The 23,326-nt window shown below is 51.9% G+C and overlaps 1 protein-coding gene across 1 annotated transcript in view; it reads right to left on the bottom strand.

Annotated features, from left to right (window-relative positions):
* Window positions 1–6,105: 6,105 nt before the first annotated feature.
* LOC125707968 (protein unc-79 homolog) overlaps window positions 6,106–23,326 on the bottom strand; it is a 38,975-nt gene continuing 21,754 nt past the window's right edge. Inside the window, 30 exon segments of the mRNA XM_048975414.1 lie at window positions 6,106–6,324; window positions 6,326–6,436; window positions 6,811–6,852; window positions 7,192–7,269; window positions 8,169–8,372; window positions 9,396–9,579; window positions 9,763–9,938; window positions 10,257–10,346; window positions 10,570–10,647; window positions 10,894–10,998; window positions 11,559–11,669; window positions 11,899–11,967; window positions 12,087–12,260; window positions 12,594–12,679; window positions 12,768–12,880; window positions 12,976–13,014; window positions 13,145–13,285; window positions 13,380–13,429; window positions 13,431–13,483; window positions 13,895–14,011; window positions 14,712–14,813; window positions 15,421–16,665; window positions 17,639–17,788; window positions 17,869–18,031; window positions 19,447–19,629; window positions 20,105–20,391; window positions 20,818–20,886; window positions 21,312–21,491; window positions 21,645–21,846; window positions 22,004–22,185. Coding sequence (XP_048831371.1) covers window positions 6,235–6,324; window positions 6,326–6,436; window positions 6,811–6,852; window positions 7,192–7,269; window positions 8,169–8,372; window positions 9,396–9,579; window positions 9,763–9,938; window positions 10,257–10,346; window positions 10,570–10,647; window positions 10,894–10,998; window positions 11,559–11,669; window positions 11,899–11,967; window positions 12,087–12,260; window positions 12,594–12,679; window positions 12,768–12,880; window positions 12,976–13,014; window positions 13,145–13,285; window positions 13,380–13,429; window positions 13,431–13,483; window positions 13,895–14,011; window positions 14,712–14,813; window positions 15,421–16,665; window positions 17,639–17,788; window positions 17,869–18,031; window positions 19,447–19,629; window positions 20,105–20,391; window positions 20,818–20,886; window positions 21,312–21,491; window positions 21,645–21,846; window positions 22,004–22,185 — 4,874 coding nt within the window. The 3' untranslated portion in view covers window positions 6,106–6,234.

The raw sequence follows: 23,326 nt of genomic DNA, 5'->3' as shown, positions 1-23,326 counted from the left end.
TGCTGCCTGTGTCTGTGTGTGTGTGTGTGTGTGTGTGTGTGTATATGTGTGTGGGGGGATTTGAAAAAGAGCCTCTTTGTGACTCTTCTCCTGCTGTAGAATTACGTGTTCGAGCCAGAGCCCCATCCATGCTTTGTGATGTACTGCAGCTCTATATACCCACTGTGTACCTGACACTGGAAAATGTCTGTATTATAGTATGTACAAAGGTTTAGTCAGAATAACAATGCATGAATGTAAATACAAGCATTATACTGAATCTGCCTCCGTGACTGTGTATCACATGTACAGAACCAATGAAAATATGTTTATATGGGCAAAAACATTACGATGGAGGTTGCTGATATGCTACTGAACAGAGTTGTGTAAATGTTGTGATGTTTCCGGAGCAAGCCATTAATGTATATTTTGGTAATTAAAGGTTGTTTTCCGGTGTATGCACTGCATACCGAAATGTTAAAGATATATACATGCACTCAGTGGCCACTGTATTAGGTACACCTAGTTAAGACCAAGTGGGACCTAGATTTAGGGTAGACGAGGTTCAGTGGAGGAATTCTGCTCACCTCCGTTGTACTGAGCTAATTACCGCATTCTTCTGAGATGACAGAACCACAATGTATGGAACCAACAATTACACTGTCTTATCCATTCTAACGTTAAGCCAAATAGCAAGTGACCCCAGCTGCATGGTCCAGGGGTACACCTGCAGTCACGTGATTGGCTGTTTGTGGTAGCCAGGAGGTGTGTCTAGTAGACTGGCCACTGGGTGTACATACATACATACTGTGCATTGAACCAATTTACCTGCGACATGCTGACATTTTTTAGGTTTAAATAAAATTGTACTACTTGAAGCCTGGGCTTTTCCTTCCACATGAGTGTGGCTGAGAATCAGCTGCTCCGCGAGGAATCACCGTCCGCATGGCAGCCATCTTCCACCGGGGCTGGTTTTCACCACGGTCAGCACCCCAGCGGGTGGCGCAGTTCCTGATGCTCCCGGGTGTCCTCTGCGGCGCTCGTTAATAATTAACGCCGTTAAGGGCCGCAGTCAGCAAGCCCCCCCTGGCTAATGGGACGGCACCTTTTGAAGTCGGCTGTCGCTGAGATGGTTCTTCCTTTGCTTCGATTTGCTACTTTCATCCATGCTGGGAGCTGAGATCACCGCTTTTGGGATGAGCTGCCAGTCAGCAGGGGTCTTCGGTGATGTTGTTAATCGATCCAGGATGAACTCCCAGGTGAGTCTCCATGCAGTCTAGCCTCAATCTGTACCTCAACATTTGCCAAAAGAATCCCACCCCAATGGCATGCTGGGAAGTTGAAGTGTGGGCAGCTCCGCACTGCGGGCCCACGGTGGTTCCCTCCTGCACTGATTCAGGCTTCCGTCACATGACGAGGAGTCCCCTGTCAGCTGGGCGTCTGCAGGCTGTGAGTAAACAGTTTTCTTCTCCAGCGTCTCTCTTGACCTTGATGATGGCTGCAGCCTGTAAATGTTTGCTAATCTTCATCCCTCCCAAGATGTGTGTCAAAGGGAGACTGGGATTGGGAGAAAAATAGAGGTAACGTAAGTCGGAAGGGGGGGGCTTCAATGTCTGAAATGTAATGATGGCTGGGGGGGGGGGGACGAGAACAAAGGCTCTCAGACAGACCTGGCATAAACCTGGGGGTGTGAATCTGTTAATCCGTTGTTTGTACTCCCCAGAGTGTCCACTGTCCAAGAGAGGCGCTGGATCAGAGGGTGGGGGACTTTGAGGATAATTCCTTTGGATGCTGTGTGCCAATTTAAACAGTCACATGTCTGTCTGGTGGAAAGGCAAAGGGGCTGTGTGGCAGTAAAGCACAAGTGATGAAAACTCTGGAAAGATTGTGTGGGTAGACAATGGAAAAGACACAACAGGTCGAGACAGAGTGTGTGTCCCTAGCATGTCAGCAAATCCTCTCACCAAGGACAGTAACACACTACTAAGTATACAGTCTACGTTCCTGCTGGAGTCTCACACACCTCTCAGGGGTATCTACAGATCCACTTTAAATGAGGGGCTCGAGATCACATCCTGTGGTAGATGTCCCAGTTTCAAGGAATTTTAAATGATCAGCCATGACCAGCGTGCATTTCATGAGCACCGTCTTTGCAATTCAGACATTGCGAATCAGTTACTGCCTGCAGCGGGTGGTCGCTTTGCTGTTTGAGTACATTTGAAATGTGGACATCACAATGGCTGCCGGGGAACGATTTTCACCGGTTCCTTGACATCCCGAGTCTTTGAATCCTGGCTGGCACATGAAAAAGAGGCGATTTGTTGACTGGAAACCTGGATGGGAGGAGTGACCTCGCCGGTATCAGCGTGTGAATCATCGCTCTTCTCCGCCTGCAGATGGCCGCATCATCGTGATATTAAGCCCGACTCATCCATGTATGATGTATGGCAAGCTGCTGAGGCATCGTCACCAGTGACCCCCTCAACCCAGAAAAAAGTGAGATTAGCCAGTGTCTACAAGGTGCGGCGTCATTTGCACAATTGCTGTACACAAATGAATTGTAGACATTTCAGCTTTTTAACCCTTTAAACGCGAGTGCAGTCCAGAACATACTCTTATCGTTGCTTTTCCCAATGGCCCTGGCGTGCATTTTTCCTTGTGCTTCATCTTGCCTTATGTTTTATGCAGCATATTTGTTTTGGGGGTCACAACTGACCAGACCCCAGCTTAAAAGGGTGCCTAGGGGTAGGCATAGCGCCCTCACATTAATAATGTGCCCCCTCCAGTGTAAGCTAGTCAGTCCATGACAGGGATGTAATTGCGGGGATCGTGCCCCCTCATTAATTTCAGATGCACCCTTAGTGATTCTGCACTGGACCCAGCACTGCAACGGAGCCGTTTCTGCCCTCGATCACAGCCTGTGAGGATGCCTGTAGAAACTAAACCATTTATCTTCAGTGTGCCCACAGCAAAAACCTGCAGGTTCTGTGCCCCGGAGCCGGGCTTCGGGTCTGCTTCCTTCACTCTTTGGCTTACAGCTGGCGGCCCACCTGGGTCAGCACCATGTCCGGCACAGTGGGCCATCCCACGAGCCCTGGCAGGGGCCCCACCACCTCCCTCACTCATTTTGACAGTCATTAATCTATATTTACACCCCTGAAGTAGGATCGCGGTCAGCTGTTCCTGCTTATTCCCCTCCGCCTCCCTCGAGCACCATGAGTCAGGGATAGTGCTGGGCTGCTTAACAAACTGACACGTCAATCCCCTTCCACTCAAAGGACAGGTCACCACCACTGCCGCCCAACCCCCCCCCCCCCCCCCCGCCCCGCAATTACCATTTGATTAAACGCAGCAGGATGGTGCCGAGGGGAATGAGGGTGCGCATTGTGGCGTCAGGTGAAGCTGGCAGGATGTGGCCAGGAATCGATCCTCCCCTCCCCTCCCCTCCCCTCCCCAATCGTAGCCCTGCATTGTGTCTGATGCGCCAGCTGGACTTGGGGACACCTGGCGGAGGATCTGACTCATCTGTCACATGGAGGCTAGCAGGTGGGCTCCGGTCCAGAGCTGTGCCGTCACCGTGGTGACCTGTATGATTTAAATGGCTAACCCGCAGACACGCTACCGTTTTTGTGCCTTTTTTAGCCTGCTCCAGCCCGCCGCTGGTGGGGTCATTTGGCATGAAGTGGGGGGCGGCAGGATAGCCGATTATATGAGCTGATGCTAATAAGAGACTGAGGGCTTTGAAGGGACCCGGGTTCAAATGCTGGCATCTGGTAGGTGTGGCCTCAGTGTCACAACCCCATCACACCTGGTGGGGGGCGTCGCCCATTTTAATGAGCACGGGGGATGATGGGAATGGGTCACCAAAGGGCCACCAAGAAGATCAGGAGGTGCTTGACCCTGTGTGACTGGGTTCAGTGCCCGGGGGTTGCCTTGTGTTGATATGCTCACATTGTCCCTCATCCAGGGAGCAGTAGGATCATGGATACCCTGGCAGATTCAGGGGGCCCAGCACTTCACAGGAGCTTTTGGGTACACAAAATTATAAATGTATATAAAAGGGACAGAGGGCTTAAGGTGACATTTTATCAGGGGCCCAGAATGTGTAGCCGCACCTCTGTCCTGCTCTCACAGAGAGCAATGCTTTTGCTTTGTTTCACCTTAGTGTCCCCGTCTGTATCACCTTTCTGTTCTTCTCCCTGCATGCTGAAGCAGCTCCTGTAATATTTGCTGTGATGTGGCGGGTGGTTTTTCCCGTCCGCCGTCCAGCGCCTGCATCATGTTACGTCTGACCGCGGTAATTCTCTGAGCGGGTAAGTGAATAATGTGCCGGCCAGACAGCCCCTCTGTCCAATTATAAGACACAGAAACACTGTACCTGACGTTTACCCGTCCCATTCCAGGGAAATGAGGCACGGGGGCTGCGCCACTGTCTGTGAAAGAAAGGCAGTCAGGTTCGTCTGACCCTCCTCAGTCCAGTGACTTTTTATATGCTGGTGAAGGAAGGGTCATTTTGAGTTTGGGGAGGTGCGGAGTGATACGCTGTGCGACACCAGCCGGGCCACCTTCTCCTGTTCTGATATTCCAGGGCCCCCGTATGTCAAATTAAATCTTACAAGCACGCTTTATCACAGCAAACGATGTTAGAGCCAGCGGTAACTGCATTTCATTGATTCTAGGCAGGCTGACTGTTGTGGCATGGATAATTGGCGGTGGGGGGGGGTGCTGGCTTAGGGTATGACTTGAGGATGTTAGAGCCTTGCTCTACCTGTTGTCTTCCCACTTATTGAGTTATTCTCCACGCCCACCTCCCAGGGCTGGGCTTGCCCTAATGGAGGGGGTCTTTAATGGAAAGGGTCTTACTGTCTGCTAATCTGGCTGCTGGGAAAGACTAAGGAGTCTACAGTACCATAGGAGGTGTGTTTTCTCCCAAGATGGCGGTGGTGGGTGGGTGGGGGGGGGTAGTGTCAAAAATAGTTAAGGCCTGTTAGTATGTGACGGTTAGGGCCTAGTTCCAGGGAGCGAGTATGAGTCAGCCCATTAGGCCCAGGGAAACCCTGGAGGACCTGTCACATGGGCGGTCATGTGACTCATATGTGACTGTTACATGGGCGGTCATGTGACTCACTCACAAACAACGCAGACAGTGTCCCAACAGGACTGACTCTCCAGAGGAAAAGGCGCCAGGGTCGGTCTAGTGAGGCTAATGTTTTTAGCAAAGGCTGAAGTCTTTTTTTTGCCATATTTTGTTTGTTATATGTATAATGCATAACATGCTTTTGTTGTTACAAAATGCTGCAACAGACACTGAATGAATATATTTTGGAACAGACAGGCTCAATTTCTTTCTTTTCGTTTCAATTACTGGACAGTAATTGTATCATGTGAAATAGTTTAATGCAAGTAACATCAATCACCAATTCCTCCCCCCCTGGCAAATTTTATTATGGCAACCCCTCCAGCCCGGGCTAAGCCTGGATCATAGTGACACCCCTGTGTGCATTCACTGAAATGCTGAGTCATTTTACCCCTACTAGCAAGAAGCCATGGATCAAACACAGGCATGAAAGATAAGGACGGCAGACTTAGAAAAAAAAAACATTTTTTTTATTTCATTCTATTATTTGAGCACAATCAGCGGGGGCAACAGGACGTAAACATGGTGTCTCTGAGTGATGGACACATGGTCTGGGGCACAGGCAGCGAGTCCAAGCAAGACATCCTAGGTCTACTCCATCTGGACTGCTCCTGTGGTCCTGTCACCTTCTCCCAGAGGGCATCTGGGAGTCACCACACCCCCTTATCCCCCAGGGGTGGCAGATATTTCTGCAGAGGAGAAGCATGGAGGCCAGGTTCCATGCTAACCGCACGGTTGTGTCAGCTTAGCTTTTGAACAGGCCTTACCTCTAAGCGTCAGTGCTAAGGGACACCCCCACATCACTGTCCATCAGCCCCTGCTCTCCCCCACAAGGCCATTCTGAGGATTCGCTTCCTCTGACGTTTGATTGCTTTGTCGATGCAGTTACCCAGAGTAACTTGCATGCAAGTCGCCCCTCCGTTGGAGTGATGGGGGGTCAGCACCTCGCTCAAGGGTACAACAGCAAGTCCCTCTGGGTAATGCCCTGTCCCCGTGACAGGTCTGCCACTGCCCTATTGCTTTGACTCTGTTGCTTTGAGGCTGTGGAGAGAGTGAGTAGCAGGTGTCGACAGGTGACGTGGAGCAGCAAGGGCATCGACCGGGGACCGGTCTCCCCCTCACATGGGGTAGAACTGTGAGGCTGCCTCCGATGACTGGATCTCCACCTGCGCCATCTTGAACTGTGTGCACTGCAGCCACTTCCGCAGGGGCAGAGGGCGGCGGCAACGGCTGGCCGCAGCCCGGCAGCCCCTGCAGGACTTGGTGGTTCACGCGGTTCTGGATGGCTTGCAGCCGCAGCTGCAGCCCGGCCGACAGATGCTGCAGGGGGAGGGCAGGCGGCGGCGTTACCATGGCAAAGTTTGAACGCAACTATACAGCATCAGCCAATATGAATGTGAGCACGGTATAATGTGCACTAAACAGGTGAAGAGTAAGAAAACTTTAAAACCTGTTTACATAATAGGACATTTATCTGTCTTTCTACCTTTTAAAGAGCCCCTGGCAAAGCTTTACTTGGGAAACCCCGTATCAAAAAAACTGATGACCATTACACTTCCTCCATGACACAGGTAATCAGGGGACCCTTAGTCACTGTGTATTCTCCCTACAGCTAGGGGCGGCCATGCTCGAGATCGTCTCCTCCATCTCGAAACATGTTTCCTTCAGTATCTGTATGGAGAACATGAAGTTACCTTTAAGCTGGACTGGATTAAAGGCAGCCACATGGGAATCAGCTGTTTAAAGAGAAGAGGAAAGCAGGAGATCGTCAGGCTGACTTTGGGATGCTTTATGCTCAAGGTGCTCCACACGTGCAATGGAATCATAAACTCTCAGCTGACTTTAAAAAGTCTGTTTAAAGGAACAGATGATGTTTTTAATATTTCTTCCACGAGGATTTTTTTTGGTGAAAAATACCAGTTTGATTAGTCAAGGTCATAATGCCTCTGACTGTGCCTGCTGCAGAAAGGCCCTAATCCTGGCCCTAGGGGGGGTGGTGGGGGTGTCTTCCTCTGCATTTGATTGGCACACAGCCCCGCCAATAAGAGAGCAGCAAGAGCAGCTGACCCACCGACCTTCACGAAGATGGTGGAGTTGCACTCCTGCAGAGCTTCCATGAGACTGATGACATGCAGGCAGACCATCTCCACCATCTGGGAGAGAGGGAAAGTGGTCGAAGGTAAGGAGGATGGAGGACTGGGGACGGATGAGGCTCTAGATTAGGTATCTGACAGTCGTTGCCATAACAATGTGCCTTCCTGGGTTTTAGACGAGAATGGCCAGCAGCCTTATCCATGCTGAAGGTCAAAGGTTAACATCTGAGTGGGAAAATTGGATGAGGTGAAGGGGCGACCCAAGACTATAAATAACATATCTGGGAATAGTACGGGAAGTAAGTAGGGTAGCCTTGCACAGCTAAGGAGGTGCAGGGGCTGAGGGGTCAAGAGCCCAGCCTCTCAAACGTGGGTCAAGCCCCCGTAAATAAGTGGGGGGGGGGGGGTTCAGGCACGGATCACTGCAGCTGTCCCAGCTGTAGGAGTCACTCATTCACGATTCATTTGGAGGGGCCAACTTCATAATTAGCCAATGACATATTTTGAATCAGTGAGTAACGGGGGGTCACTTTGGGGACCAATCAGTTTTCAGCTGGGACCCGTGCCCCTGTAGCCCCCGCCCCCTGAATATGCTGCTGGTGGCTGGGATCATCACATTTTCTCAGTCAGTCGCTTCCCTGTTTTTACCCACTTCTCACTGCTTACCAGCTGAGATTGTGAAAACTAAGCAGTGACTGACGGCACATGTTTCAGTGCTTCATAACTACCATCACTGCCTTTCTGCCAGCACAGAGCCCCCCCCCCCCCCCCCCCAGCTGAGTCTTCATTCACCTCCATATAAGATGCCAGTTACAGCTGTGCATTAATTGTAAGCTCAGCTTTGAGGCTATTTATAAGTTCTGGCAGAACTCCAGTAGGTCCGAGCTCTGGCTGAGTTCTGTGATTACATCAGGAAGTTCTAGTCAGATTTACGGATGAGGGTGGGTAGGTGGTCTCACCACTTTGTTGTGGGCCATGAGCTGCAGGATGCTGGGTGTGACGCGGCTCCAGAACTCCATGCCAGTGAGGATGGCGCTGGAAGAGAACTCATTCTGGTTCTGGTTCTGCAAGGCGGGCGGGGCTGCCGCCTGCTCGCAATAGATGGTCCAAAGTTGGGCGAACATGAAGGCGTGGAAGAGGGAGCACATGTGGAGAACCGAAGTCTGGAGGGGACATCGACATGGGGTGGGGGGAGTGTGAGTCACAGAGTCAGTGAGGTCACAGGGGCTCAGCAAAGCCCTCTGAGCAGGGCTGCCTGTTCCTCACAGAGCCTGTAAGTGAGCTACCACACAAATGAAAACCTGAGGAACCTGAGGAATAGCATGAGCAAAATGCAGAGCAGCCTGCAGCCAATGGCAAACAGAGCAGGGCTCCAGTGACAGGACAGCTATGTCCTATGATTCGTTGACTGTCAGGGGCCCCTACAGGCACAGCCCCTCCTGGTCCAAAAAAACCTGGTCCCAAGGTCTCTTTGAATTTTACAGCAAACTTCAATACAGTGGCAACTTTCCTTGACTGTAAACTCTTGCAGCAGGCCGTGTGATGCTGTTTGTGCTTGGCGGGGGGGAGGTGGGGTTGAAATAAAAGACCCTGAGAGAACAAAGGCGTGTCTAGTGGTGCGCTCACGTGCACAGAATGCACATTCTGGGTTTCATTTGAACTGCGTGCAACCGATTACAGCTGGGAATGCCAAATTGCTCAGAAAGTTACATTTCTGGAACACTGACTGTAAATTGCAATACACCCCCCCCCCCCCAAAAAAAACAAGAAATCAAAGGCCCCGTTTGAATGGCTGCTGAAGCCGCAGCTGGCCGCTGATGGCCGACGTGAGCGTTAACGGTGACAGGTTGCTCTGCTGCCCCCTGTCTGTCTCGCGCCGCTGACAGCTGTGCTCACGCGTCTATTGGGGGCCGTGTGATGAATCGCCGCCGCCCCCGAGTTCTTGTGCTTTCTCTGCCCCTCAGATTAATGGCTGCCATTAAAGTGTCTTCCTGCGTGACAGCCGCTCTCCCTGCTGACACGGAGAAGGGCTCGCGTGCCATGCCCCGCCACTGCTGCCTGCTCCGGAGCAGCACGCCGGGGGCTCCACAGAGTGCCGCGAGGGGGCGACTTCCTGCCGCCAGCTACAGTGACTGAGTGTGACCTCAGAGCTAACCAGAGGATTAGTGGAGACGGTGCCCGCCTACCTTGGACTGTTCTGGAAAGCCGATCAGTATGACGATGAGATGGTCGGCGATTTGAGAGCCGGCGTCCAGAGGGATGGGCATACAGGAAGTGGAGCCCTGGTGCAAAGCACTGTGGGTAAGTGACCCCAGTAGCAGCCATGACAGCTGACGGATGTGAGACACACACTCGATGAATTCCTTTGGCCTGGGAGGGGGGGGATGCACACCTCTCAGGTACTCATCACTCATTACTCATTACTTGCTAGTCACGCTCTCTTTTAACGCTACTGCTAAATGCTAACGTGTACAGCACTTCTGTCAGATGACCTGTATTGGGGGGGCGGGGGTGCCACCCTGGGATTAGTGCTACTGTGAAGTGACCACTCACCCCTGCTGCATGGCAGACGGAGGGTGATAGAGCCAGGGCAGGTATCGCGTCACCGCCTTGTTGTCACGGTGATTTCCCTTGCTGATCTCCATGGCGACCACCTGCGACAGGCCCACCTTGAGGTTCCCACCGAAGGTGTCCTCATGGAGCGGCTGGCAGCAGGCCTTCATGTGGCTCTGGGGTGGGATGGAGGTCATGTGACTGATCGGCATATGCAGACGCCATCTGTCCGCTTGTAAATGTCAACACTCTTTGTGAAGTATAATAAGGATGAGTACAGCTATAGGGAAAATCTAGCTTTGCACCTCCATATTAATGCTGTTTTTTTATATTATTCATAGTAATACTATTCATGTCAAAATCTTACTCACAACCTATAAGAACAGGAATCATTGCCCCTCTTTCAGTGGCTGAGCTTGTTTGTTTGCTTGTAATAACAGAGGTGCTGCTAATTTAGCAGGTCTGATGTGGTTCTGCGGTGAGGAGCACCCCACCTTGAGCTTGGTGAGCGTGTGCATGTCTGCGATGAAGTCCAGCACCTCGCTGGTGTACTGCCTCATGCACTCCATGGCTGCAGTGGTGCCCTGCGCAGAGAGGGGGCCGTTAGCCGCTGGGGCGGCACCCATCGTCCTGAACACAGACGTGGAGCCTTCTGCTTTTTGTCCTTGGGGAGTCTGGGTGGCGATTTTGTTTGTTTGGTTGCCGGTGGTGTGGCAGAGATAGAATACGCTCCCCAAGCGGGCGGTCACCCCAGGCAGAGTGTGCCATTTACCACGAGGACCCAGGGCACGCGCAGTGCCCACTCACCAGAGGAAGTGATGAGATCATGTGCTTCTGTAGGATGGTGGATTCAGCCAGCTTCGTCCCAGCATCTGCACAGATGAACTACACATACGGGGAGATCAGCAATCATGGAGGGCACCCCAAACCGGCATCCCCACGGGACCCATGTCAGACTTACAATCTTACGGACTCTTATGGGTGTTCAGTCCCTTATTTTACCCATAATCCCCAGCGGTGATCCCTGCCTGTCCCCAGGTTCCCTCTGCCATTTTGTGTATATTGTTACAAGTCAGGCATTTGCATCACTACTGCTGCTCTGGTTTATTTGTGTTGCTTAGAACGTCTCACCTGGACCAGCAGTAGCAGGTTGGTGTCTGGAAGAGGAGATTTGAACTTCAGAGCCTGCAGAAGCTCCAGGACCACAACACGTGACATGTAGAACTTATCTCTCTCCTGGACAGAATGGGGGAAGAGAGAAGATACGTTTCGTAGTGTCTGACTTTACACACTACCCAAATGGCCCCAGTAACAGCAGAAGACTACATAGTGTCAATGTGCCACCAGAGGGCGCCAATGTGCAGGTTAGAGGAAAACAGGAGAATCTGGTTACACCCTCTGCTACTGTCATGGTTGTGCAGGATTACAAGAGGGTCAGCTTGAATCTGTCCTTGGCTGCTGCGATGCTCTACGCTCAACAGGCACAATGACACATCACTCCCTCATATCTCAGAATAGGACCAGTGAGAGATTGAGCTCAGTGTGGATTCAAGGAATTGATGTAAGTAACACTGCAAAATAATAACTGTGTAAACAATGTGAGAGAGCCAGTTATCTTGGTGACAAGCCCAGATTATGGCACCAGGCCTGGTTTCAGCTGAGCTTATTCAGCCTATTCCCCCAGCCCACCCTATTTCAGAATTATTATGGAGAATATGCAAATAAGTAATGTTCTGATTGGCTGCCTTACTGAAATGGACAACCAAGCCCACTTCCCTGGGGCCCTGGCTGATTACCTTGCTGAAGGCTCGGTAGCACAGGCTGCACAGTTCCATCAGGTAGGAGAGGCTAAAGACCCCGTACTGGATCACGAAGCTTAGCAGCTTGGAGAAGGGCTCCAGCAAGCTCTGTGGGTAGGAGGTGAGGTTTTCAAAAACTGTCCCATCACTAAACCCAAGAAACATGTTTGGTTGGCCATACAAAAATACTGAACAACTTTCCCAAGGCAGATAAATGTGGAAAGATGGTAAAGAGTATCAAAAAGCACTGGATTGCCTTTAAAACACTGATCCCAAATAGATGCTTAAGATCGGAATAACCAAACTGGCATGTACAGACTGAGCAGAGCAAACTCACCCGTGCAGCACTTACGGCTGGTATCTTCAGCAGGCAAATAATGATTCGTAAACTGGAATCCAGCGGGCACTGTTAGGGAGGCATGCCAACAAGAGCGCTTTAGGGACGGAACCCGCAAGTGCTGGTTCTGGAAATTGTGGCCACATGGGCCTGGTTTGGCGGCTATTCAGCCACGTGGCAGGCAGCACCTTGAGTGGCAAGACGGACGGCAGTTTGGTCAGGAAGGTCTGGAACTGGTTGCAGATGGTGGTCCACAGGTTACTGGGGGAGTCCATGGGCAGAGCCTCCATGAAGGTGGCGATGTTGTCCAGGCAGTGCAGCATGGCGCTCCCTGCCGGCAGACTCTTCTTGTTGTTGAGACCCTTGCGACCCAGGAGAAGGTCAGTGTTTTTCTTACACAGCTAACATTAGAGATGCATGATTTCTCTAGAATTCACACCCTTTAGTTCCTCCAAGCACAACGTGAAATATCTTAGACCTGAACATTTCATAGAAAGACCTATATTCCTAGGCACTTCCGCATGTTTCCACATTGAGCCTTTATTTGGAACCTGTGGCAGTATACTGCCACCTGCTGGACAGCAACGGTTTAAAAAGACAGCTTCGGATTTCCGGCATTGCCCGCTTACCCAGCTTCCTGATCTTGTGGACAGTAAAGTTAGCTTCTGAGAATGTACATCAAAAAAGAAACTCACCTCCAGCAGCTGGTTCAGAGCTGCCACAGAGCTGAGTTCATTAAAGTCGATCAGGGATGAAGCCAGAGTTCTGAGGAAGCTGCCATCTGCCAATAAGAGGTAGGTTTACAAAAAAAGGTCATGCTCCTCGGTTAGAGTCAAGCGTTTCCATTGGCTTGTGGGCGGCACCCTCACCTTTGATGCTGGACTGGAAGAGCTGTGGCAGGATACCATTGGGCGCCAGCTGATGGAGTACGCAGCGTAGAAACTGCTTGGCCACGCCCGGTGCATTTCCCGGGATCAGCATGCTGAAATGCAGCAGGCATTTACGCACAATGCATTGAGCATTTACACACATGCAAAGAGCTGAATAAGTACTAAATGATTTACTGCAAGGCCGTACCTCTCAGCTTGGCCGGAGAAATTCGTGCTGGATGCCAGCCTGTAAGACACAAGGGTGATCAATGGTGGAATTTTGTGAGAATCTTGTGAGCTCCTGGCTATGCGGCCAGTGTTTTTGCTGCCTCCCACCTCCCAGTTACAAAAAGGAAGCCACCTCATGCCCGGCGTACCTGCCCACGGACTGCAGGATGTCGAGCAGAAGTGGGGCGGCCAGGTCAGGACTCAGGTGGATGAACATGGAGAGAACCACCACCGCCAGGCCCAGGGTCTCCTCGTCGTACTCCTCCAACACGGCTCCACAGTCACGGCACCTGAGGGCCCAGGGACACAGGGGTTAGGCCGGCTCCGTCGACCCTCCACCTGCCCTCTCAATGCCCCCACCCATCCTCCAGCGCCCAGCCTCACCGGTCAGACATAGTGGTCGGCTGCTCGTCGGTGAATTCTTCCGGGGCGGGGAACGAACATGCTGACCGTGCTGGGTGCCGAGAGGAGGCTGGTTTTTGTGGCTCCTGCACCGTAAGAGCCAGAAAGTGCGGAACTTCAAAAGCAGGACCATTCCAGGCTCGAATTAAACACCCTCCATCCCTGCAGGGCCCCTTTCCTGCTTCACAGACTCCTCCGTGGGGAGTAAACCGAGGTATTAAACATTCATAGTGTTTCCACATCTTGAAAATGTCAAGTAAATTGAAATGTCAGCCGTGCCTAGAACAGGGGAAGGTGGGGGGGGGGGCATCTGGAAGGGCTCCTCAGAGTCTGACCGACATCATCGCTTTCAATATGGAGCTGCTGCAGAGGGACGACTGTCTGATGCAGTATGAATACTTTGTGATATTGGATATGTTAATAAGGGGGTGTGGCATCCCAATTGGGCGGGGCTTATTAAGGGCTGGTCCTGATAGGCGCAGACCAGCGTCACTCACCCGTATCCCATGTGCTGATGTTGTGAGGGGCACTGGACTGGTGCTCCAGCTGCCTCTTCATCAGCTGGCTCATGGTGAGGGCACCCAGGGAGCCGCGCTTGGCCTGTCGGTATTGGGCTGGGGACCCCACACACACACACACACACAGACACACACACACACACACACACGGTGAAACGCAATGCTCCTGGTACCCGAGCTAAACTCACAGCCAAACTGGCCCCCTGTGACTTAATCAGCAGACTGAGAACAGGAAGCTTGGCAACTGGCTCCCTGGGAAATTCAGCCCCACCTAATGGCAGAACCAGCATTTTCTCAAGAGCATGGACTGACTTCCACAGCTATGTGGATGTGACCGAAATGAGCACGGATGATGGTGAGCCAGACGTTTCTCATCCCCCAGGAAGCCTGAGTGTTACGTAGGACAGTGCGATACGACACCAGATTGCCTTTTGTTTTTCAGTGCCTCAGCATTTTGTTAATTGAATTTTTCCTTCCCAAAACTGTGCCATTAGACTAGATATTGTCTAATTGAAGTATTTCACATTAGATTAGAATGTGAGATTATACTGTGAAATGTGTGTTCATGCTGTGTGACTTTCTTTGGCCCAAGGGTGGCGCGGAATGAGGTAAATGTCACTGACTGGGGGTGGAGCAACGGTGCTGTCACTCAATCACAAAGGCGGGGCCACACAGGGAGAACAGAGAGGCGAGGGTGAAACTGGCTGCCATTCAAGCGTCAGCGCGGCACCCAGCCTTTGTCCCACCAAACCATTTGCTCAGAGCACAGGAGGAAGAAGCAGCCAGCGTTTCCTACTTGCTATCGACGGGCGGCTGTTTGTGTCTGGGACGGCGGCCTCCAGAGCGGGAGCCGAGGCAGACCCCCGCGGCTTTTCCAGAGTGGCCAGAGCTGCATTATCTGCAAGGTAACGGGGGTGAGTGACGGGCACAGCAGCAGCTCATGACCTCACTAGAAGCTCAAGAGTGGGCGGGCCTGGGGGGCGTGGCCTGGGATTGTGTTGGGGTGGGGCTTCTTCAGTTTTCCACACCTCTTTTGTTTATAATTTATTATGTTAATAATGCTCTAATCAGCAACATTCACTTTTTAAATAATAATTTCGTCCAGAAATGACTAAAGCCACATTTCATTTTTTTCTTTTTTTCCGTAATGCTTTTTAATTGTGCTTTTGATTTCAGCTTTTTCAACAGAGTTATTGAAATACTTAACGGAATTGGTTAGTAATGAGGTTGCTAAAGTGTTCTCTTTGCACTGGTCTTGATGGTTGAGTTAGAATTAGCAGAATGCGTAAGCAGTTTATGCTCCACAGAAAACATGTCCAATCAAAAGATGTTGTTCAATAATCAGATATATTTAGAGGTGTTTTGCAACCGTGTTCGACTCTTAAAGGGACAGTCAGACCTGACGCTTAAACACAAACAACGGTGTCAATAGCGCAATCAGTCAGACAAAAGCCGCATACGCAAAGGCAGGCACCAGCACTCACAATGCAGGCAAATGCGCACACCTGTCTCAGCTGGTGTGTCTCCCAGCTTGTCAAAGGTGTTGAAGGAGATGTCCAGGTACTCCCTCTGGATGGCGCTCACAGCGATCTTCCTCTGCTTGCGCTGTCGGGGCACGATCTGAATCTTGAATTCCGCACCCTCACCATCATCCTCGGGCTTGGGATCACTGTCACCCTCATCCCCAAGGTCGTCATCGGGGTCCTCGTTATCGCTGCCGGGGATTGTGGCATCCCCTGCTTCGGTTGGACTTGGGGAGCGCCCACCATCTTCCGGAAGGTTCAGGAAGACAGCCCTGCCGGGAGGGCTGATACCGGCGGCCTTTGGGTCCTCGGCCTGCGCAGTGATGTCATCCAGGGACGTCTCGGGCACGGCTGGCGTCTTCCGCAGCAGATCCCGCTTCTGCTTGAGAGTCAGTGGGCTCTCCTGCGAAGGGTCCTTCTGCCGATCGGGGCTGGCAAGCCCCTTGGGGTCAGGGAGATCCCCGGAGCCAGAGGGAGTCAGCCGGCCTGCTTGGGGCAGCTGCAAGGGGCTACCTGTAGGGCCCCGGTCCAGGCCTGCCACTGAGCAGTCTTCCACACTCACCTGCACCACTGGCGCCGGCCGCAGGGTCGTCCCGGTCACAGCGGGCACGGCCGGCCTCCCGTTGGGCTTGGGTCCCTGACTGCCCAGCATTTCAAACTCCTCGTCACTCTCCACAATCCGCAGTGGCGGCAGCGGCTCGAAGACCAGGGAGTCGCTGTCGGACATGGAGAGAATGGAGTGCTTCTCTGGGATGGAGGTACAGTCGGAGGAGAGGTCGATGAGGTCGGGGTCCTCCTTTTCTGCGGGGTCCTCCTTTTCTGTGGAGCCTTGCTTGTCCTCGAAGGTCTCCATGCAGCTAAGCCGCACCTCGGGGATGACAGGCCTGCGGCCGTCGGCGGCCACCTCCCGGGAGCCGCTGCGGTCCTGGGCGTTGGGGCCCTCAGCGCGACTTGTAGAGCTGTCAGAGGAGCCCTTGCCCTGTGGATCGCCGCGTCGCGGGTGGCCAGCGGATGCAGGCAGCCCCTGCAGGTCGCAGCGGTCAATGCAGGATTTGCGCCGATGCTCGTCCAGGTTGTACAGGATGGAGTCAGTGTTACTGATGTCCAGAGACTTCTGCTTGTGCATGGCCTGCAGACGCTTCTTCTTAGTGCTCTCCTGACGCACACAGCGCAGCAGGTTGTCCTGCAGGGGGCCTGCTTCCCGGTACTCTGACAGCTCCATGTCACCTGCAGGGTGTGGGGAGGGACAGCACAGTGAGGCCAGTACCACACAGCGTCACACAAACGCTGCGTCACACAAAACGTGAATTATGGAACATACCTGTAGTCACAGAAATAAATTCTCTGATTTGCTCTTTACCTACTGAAGCCAATAACCTAGAATGGAATAGAAAACCTAACCTGGAGCCTGAACCAGAGGCTGAAATGTGAACTGGAAGCTGAACTGTTGCATGAACTGGAGTATGAGCTGGAAGCTGAAATGGAGTGTAAACTGGAGGCTCAGCTGAAGGCTGGAGCTTGAACTGGAACATGAACCAGGGGCTGAACTAGAGCATGAACGGGAGCCTGAAATTGGAGGCTGACCTGGAGTGTGAGCTGGACGCTGAAAGGGAGTGGGAATTGGAGTCTGAAAATTGAGTGTGGACTGGAGGCTGAAATAGAGTGTGAACTGGAGCCTGAATTGAAGGCTGAAATGGAGCCTGAACTGGAGCCTGACCTGGAGTGTGAGCTGGACGCTGAAATGGAGTGGGAATTGGAGTCTGAAAATTGAGTGTGGACTGGAGGCTGAAATAGAGTGTGAACTGGAGCCTGAATTGGAGGCTGAAATGGAGCCTGAATTGGAGGCTGAAATGGAGCATAAACTGGAGCCTGGTGCTTCGCTGTCACTGATCTCCTCTCTGCTTGTTCATTAGAGACCCTCATTTGTTAACTGATGTTAATGAAGACTGTAGCTGCTCCCCAGTCTCAATAGTCAGCTCTCCTGCATTGTCTTGATAAACCTTTCACTCGGTCAGTGCTGTAGGGACTCATTTAGCAATTTTTAGCAATTCTGTTTGATGCTACTAATTCTGATGTTTAATTCATACAGATGGGACCTTTAATCCACACCATAACATAAGACCATGAAAACCTTCTGTCCTAATTCTGTCAGAATTGGTGCAGGAGCTGCAGGGCAGAGAGACGGGGCCGCAGTGCCTACTTTTCTGGGCGTTGAGCTCCACTGGCTGGTACTTGACCGACTTGCTACCGCCGATGCGCTTCAGCCGGGCAAAGAAGGTCTGCGACTCCTTGTTGCCAGCCCCCGTCGGTGTGTCATGAATGTCAGACTCGTCGAAAACACTGTCCTCCTCTGCGGGATGGGAGATAAACGTGTTTCAGGTTTGACCCTCTGCCTCCATGGCGATGACCCCAGTGGGCCAGATCTCCTACCTTTCTCCTTCTCGCTGTAGCGGCTGATGTTGGAGGTGTCGCTGTAGAGCGGCCCGGCCGTGGCGTGGGGCCTGCAGCTGTGGTACTGAGCGTTCAGCGTATTGATGGTGATGTGGATCAAGTGTAGTACCACCTTGCTGACATCCATGTCCCTATAGGGATACTGAAAGGACAGGACTGGTGGAGAAGGACCGGCTTAACCCTAACCACTATGGTGTAAGAGATATCACATCTCAACAGGTTAACAATTAACAGGCAGGCAGGAGGACAGTTTCTTTCAATGCTGCCTTAGTTTATTCTTTGTACAAAGGGAATCACGCTCAAGATTTCTCTGCTTTCTATTGTGAATAATTAAAGGTCATGTGTGTTTTAGTCCAACATGACAGATCTATACATTTTAATTTGATTGGTCAGAAATGAGTTCATCTACATGCGCTTAACAACCACACTGCTCACTCCAATATAATGTTTGCCCGCCCAATTATTTTGGTTCTTCACCGGGGCAACATGCACTTCAGTCCACCACCGGACATTCTAACTTCTCTAAACATTATGCAATGATTCTCAATTCTTCCAGTGAATCAGGTCTTTTGTTTTACTTCTGCCTGAAACCTGGAGCGCTTATCTCAAAGCCGATCCTACACTTTCGTTGACCTTGCCTTCTTCTCTTTTCCACTCCCCGTTCAGAAGATCATTTATCATTCTCACCCTCTCTTTAACATCCTTACATCAGTGCCCATGTATTAATTCATTCATTGGTTGTTTGCACAAGTAAAAGTGCAGGTACACTGAAATTCTTCTCTTTGCCTATCCTTAACTTAGGGGGGGGGTCACAGTGCAGGGTTTGCCAACGTGCGGCGCCCCTGAAGCTGGGGGTAAGGGCCTTGCGCGAGGGCCCATGGACATGTGACTGTTCTGCTGAGGCTAGGGCTAGAAACAGTGATCATCCGATCACCAGCACAGAGACCTAGACCCACTGAGCCGCTAACCGCCCCAAAATGTTTCAATCAGCTCAGTCTACTCCTACTCAGTAAATCAATGAACTTTAAGATACATATATATATGTTTTTGAGAAGTTCATTCCTTCATAACAAAATGATATCACCCATGGGGGTGGGGGGGGGGGAGTTGTTTAGATCCAGAGAGTAAAAATCCCGACTGAGATTTTGTTTCGACCAACCAGTTGAGTACTGTGTGACTGTGACTCTTCATGCTCAACTGGTTGGTTGAAACAAAATCTCGGTCTGGATTTTTACTTTCTGTACCTTAAATGTCTACCTCTGCACCCCTCAATGAAAGGCCTCGTGCCCTATCCTGAAGATGGATAGATAGATAGATAGATAGATAGATAGATAGATAGATAGATAGATAGATAGATAGATAGATAGATAGATGGATGGATGGATGGATGGATGGATGGATGGATGGATGGATGGAGACCTTCTCCTTAACTTCACTGCTGTCAGAATTACCTAAAGCATGATTTGACTTTGAGGTAGGAGGACTTTCTCATTGAAAGAATCAGACAATGTTAACAGCACCCAGGGTTAACACTGCCCCCACCCCCCACCGTGGTACCTTGTAGAGAACCACCAGCAGAGCCTTTAACCACATCTGGCGAAGGTGAGGCTGCAGCACCCACAGCGAGCACCGTGGTGGCTGCTGGAAGTAATGGCGTAGCTGGGGACATGTGCAGTACTTCAGCACCTGCACCACCAGGGGCAGTAGCTGCTTCCCCAGCCCGATGTTGTAGTCCATCACCTGCAAGGGACGAGGTGTGAGAAGCAAGCCCATCAATGGGGAGAGGGATGTTGTGGGCCCATCAATGGGGAGAGGGATGTTGTGGGCCCATCAATGGGGAGAGGGATGTTGTGGGCCCATCAATGGGGAGAGGGATGTTGTGGGCCCATCAATGGGGAGAGGGATGTTGTGGGCCCATCAATGGGGAGAGGGATGTTGTGGGCCCATCAATGGGGAGAGGGATGTTGTGGGCCCATCAATGGGGAGAGGGATGTTGTGGGCCCATCAATGGGGAGAGGGATGTTGTGGGCCCATCAATGGGGAGAGGGATGTTGTGGGCCCATCAATGGGGAGAGGGATGTTGTGGGCCCATCAATGGGGAGAGGGATGTTGTGGGCCCATCAATGGGGAGAGGGATGTTGTGGGCCCATCAATGGGGAGAGGGATGTTGTGGGCCCATCAATGGGGTGGGGGGGGGTTCCAGATGCCCGGTCACCTGGGAGATTCCGGCGAGGAAGGCGTTGAAGCAGGTAGAGGTACGCATCTTCTGTGGGGCCACCATGAAACAGCCCTCCTGCTGGTCATAGCCCAGCAGCACGTAGAGGTGTCGCTTGACCGTGTTGAAGGCCTTTGCACTGCCGATGTCTGCCTCTGCACTGCTGCGGTCCTTAGTCATGAACTTCATCAGGACGGCGATCAGCTGGTGCACGGTCTGGTGGTCGATGCCGGCGTCCTCGGGCATCACGTCCTTGATGATGGCGTCGTCATCCGGGGCACTTTGGCCTGAGGGGGGTCAGGGGTCACCGTGTCTATCCTAGCATCCTATCTAGATCTCACAGCAAATGGACCACTTAGGCTCAACACGCCCCCCCAGCATCAGCCAATCTGAGCCTTATGGTAGCTGGGATCCAGATTACAGCACCAGGGCTGCACCAAAGGCGTGATAGATTGGCATGGAGGATTCCCACCCCCTCACTTGGTTCCCAGGAGATCTGGCCATGAACATTTAAGACCATCTTTGGGTTTAGTGTGGTGACCCTCCCTTATGAGCCCCAGAAAAGACCCACCTAACCGCTTTAGGGCGAGGGTTAAGGTAAGCGCTTCCGTGGACATGCTTGGTAACCGGAAGACGCCGTGACGAGCCTGCCCGTCTAGTGCTATGTTTTGTTAGCTGAGGGTGGTAAAGGTCAGGTTAGATGTGTTATTTACCTGGAAGGACTGTCTCTATCATATCTCCCAGTGAGGGGGCAGACTGCTCTTGCCTCGTAAGCCTTAGAGCTAAAAACCACACATGGAAAACACGATTTAGGAGATGTCCCGGGGGCACTGAGTGGCCGCCCGTCCGAGCTGCGGGTTGGCACGGCCCTGCCGCTGCTACCACCACGCCATGTGGGGAGCCTCGGGGGTGTCAGGTGACCTGAGCCCCCTCCCTCTTTTGCAAATGCCCCCCCCCCCCCCCCCCACCCCAGGCAAACTATCCAGAATACCTCGCCGAAGCTCGGACAGTGTGACATGAGATAAAAACTAGAAATCAGGAGGACGGGACACAACCCCCAGGAAAAAGAGATGGAGAATGGAGTGAATATGTGAAAAGAAAGGGTAGGGACAGGCCAAACATAAGAACGTGGAGACAGGTGAGTGGAGAGAGATACAGTAGGAGAGCAGGGCGGGTGGGCAGACGATGGACTGGGCCGCTCACTCACGCAGGCGGCTAGACAGCGTCTCGGGCAGGGAGAAGGCCCGCTTGGACTCGGACTCGCCCTTGACGCTGTCCCGGAGAGAACGCACGCTCTTTTGCTGGTTGCGTGCAAAGCGTGCCCGGCGGATCTTCCACATGGCAGCGTCGCTGAGGTTAGCCACGTTGGTCCGCACTGCAGTGATGTCTGTGGGGAGGAGGGGTCCAGCATCCGGTAAACCTTTTTGCACGTGTTTGTATTTTTATGAATTAAATTTTTTTTTATAGGCCGCGCAAACACACATGAGCCTCAACACATGTTCATGCATGGGCCACTAGGAGGCGACGTGGGTAGCCGTACTGGTGGGAAAGGGGAACTCTTTGTTGCAGTCCAGGTGCAGCTGGGCCTCCAGGGATAGCGTCTCAAAGCGGTTCACGAAGAACTCCCAGCTGAGGGCAGGGATGTCCTGCTTGAGGATGTGCAGCAGCAGCAGCTTGCTGAGGATTATGGGCCGGTCCCTGACCACCGTGTCAAACTGGAAGTCCAGGCACAAACACAGGCCCTGAAATAGGGGGAGTGGAGACACTGATTTTACTCCACCAATCACAGAGCCTCAAACCCAAGGTGGGAGGGGAAAGGGGAGGGACTAAACGCTCATCAGAGGCCGAGTGCTAAGATGCCGCGTCGGCGTGTCTCTCCAGCCCCCCAGTCCCACTCGCCTGCAGCGCCGGCCTCCTGATGGTGTCCAGCAGCAGCCTTGCTCGGGTGGCCACCGCCGGGTTGACATCCTCCACTGCGGCCAGGAAGCAGCAGAAGGCGTGGGCCAGAGAGTACTTCAGCCGGTGGTTCTTGGTGACCGAGGCGATGTCCAGGAAGCGGCAGAGCACCGCCACCCTCTCCACTGGCGGCGAGAGTGAGCGAGAGGCGGAGTTTAGGCAAGTTCACAATACTTACAAAATTTACAATCGTTCGCCACTAGATGGGGCCATTGCAACAGAATGAGGTCACGAAGTGTCATTGTCGCCAGACTGTTTGTAAGACTCAATGATGGATTGATGCAGGTCAGTGCTGCTTCTGGGTGATTTACAGGCACTTGTGAGTGACCATCTGGTTGAGGATGGCTATGCTCTCCAGTCTGCAGGGGCAATTAGTTGGAATGAATGATTTACCGTCCGGGAGAAGTGGAGGTGGCATCATGGTGTGCGACCAGCTTCCTGAAGGTGAAGCACTACACACTGACACGCCCCAGTCTCTGAAACATCTTGACCTCTTTAATGCCTCATTCCAAGGTCAGCTTACCTTCAGTCAACCAATCTTGCTTGGGTGGGGGACACTGGCAACTATGGCAACCATTTGGCAAGTAGTATGAGGAGAAGAGATTAGACCCCCAAACATGTATACTGACACACACACACACACACACACGACTGGAACGGACAAGGTGCGATATGTGTTCTGCCATTAGTCGTTAACGAGGCAATGCTGAATGTTGGTGAGTGCCTTAACTTTCAGCTGTTTGTCATTTGTAATTCAAAGTGACTGCAGTGGTTTGCGTGACACCATCGTGGTGTGTGACGGTACACTAACAGCACACTGCAAATCTGCCAAGGTGACCTGCTCTTTGCTAAAAAGGCTTCTGTCAGACCACCTTAGACTGACTGGATATCTTTAATTAGACTGAACTGAGCCAAACCGAAGGTCTGAGCGAAAGTCGCTTCTCTAACCCAGTTTAAACAAAGTATTCACAGATTCTGTCTGAAAAATTCATCTTATGTAACGTCATACGTTATTCTCGACTTCTCAGTTTGACTGAATATTATTTTATATAAAAAACTAGAAAAGATGTTGTCAGAAAGATAACAGTGCATTACTCACACAGTTCCATTACCCCCCACCCCCATCTGATTCCTACTCCACCCCCACACCCCAACATATACAATGTATAGAGTTACTGGATGGATAATCTGGAAATGTGAAAACCAATAAATGTGTTTTTAGCTGAATAAGTCCTAGTCATGACACATACCTCTGAAACTACGCCT

Source organism: Brienomyrus brachyistius, chromosome 14, assembly GCF_023856365.1.
Source record: "Brienomyrus brachyistius isolate T26 chromosome 14, BBRACH_0.4, whole genome shotgun sequence".
NCBI classification, from domain to species: Eukaryota; Metazoa; Chordata; class Actinopteri; order Osteoglossiformes; family Mormyridae; genus Brienomyrus; species Brienomyrus brachyistius.
Note: the sequence above shows the minus strand (reverse complement) of the source record. Positions and strands in the feature narration are given on the sequence as shown.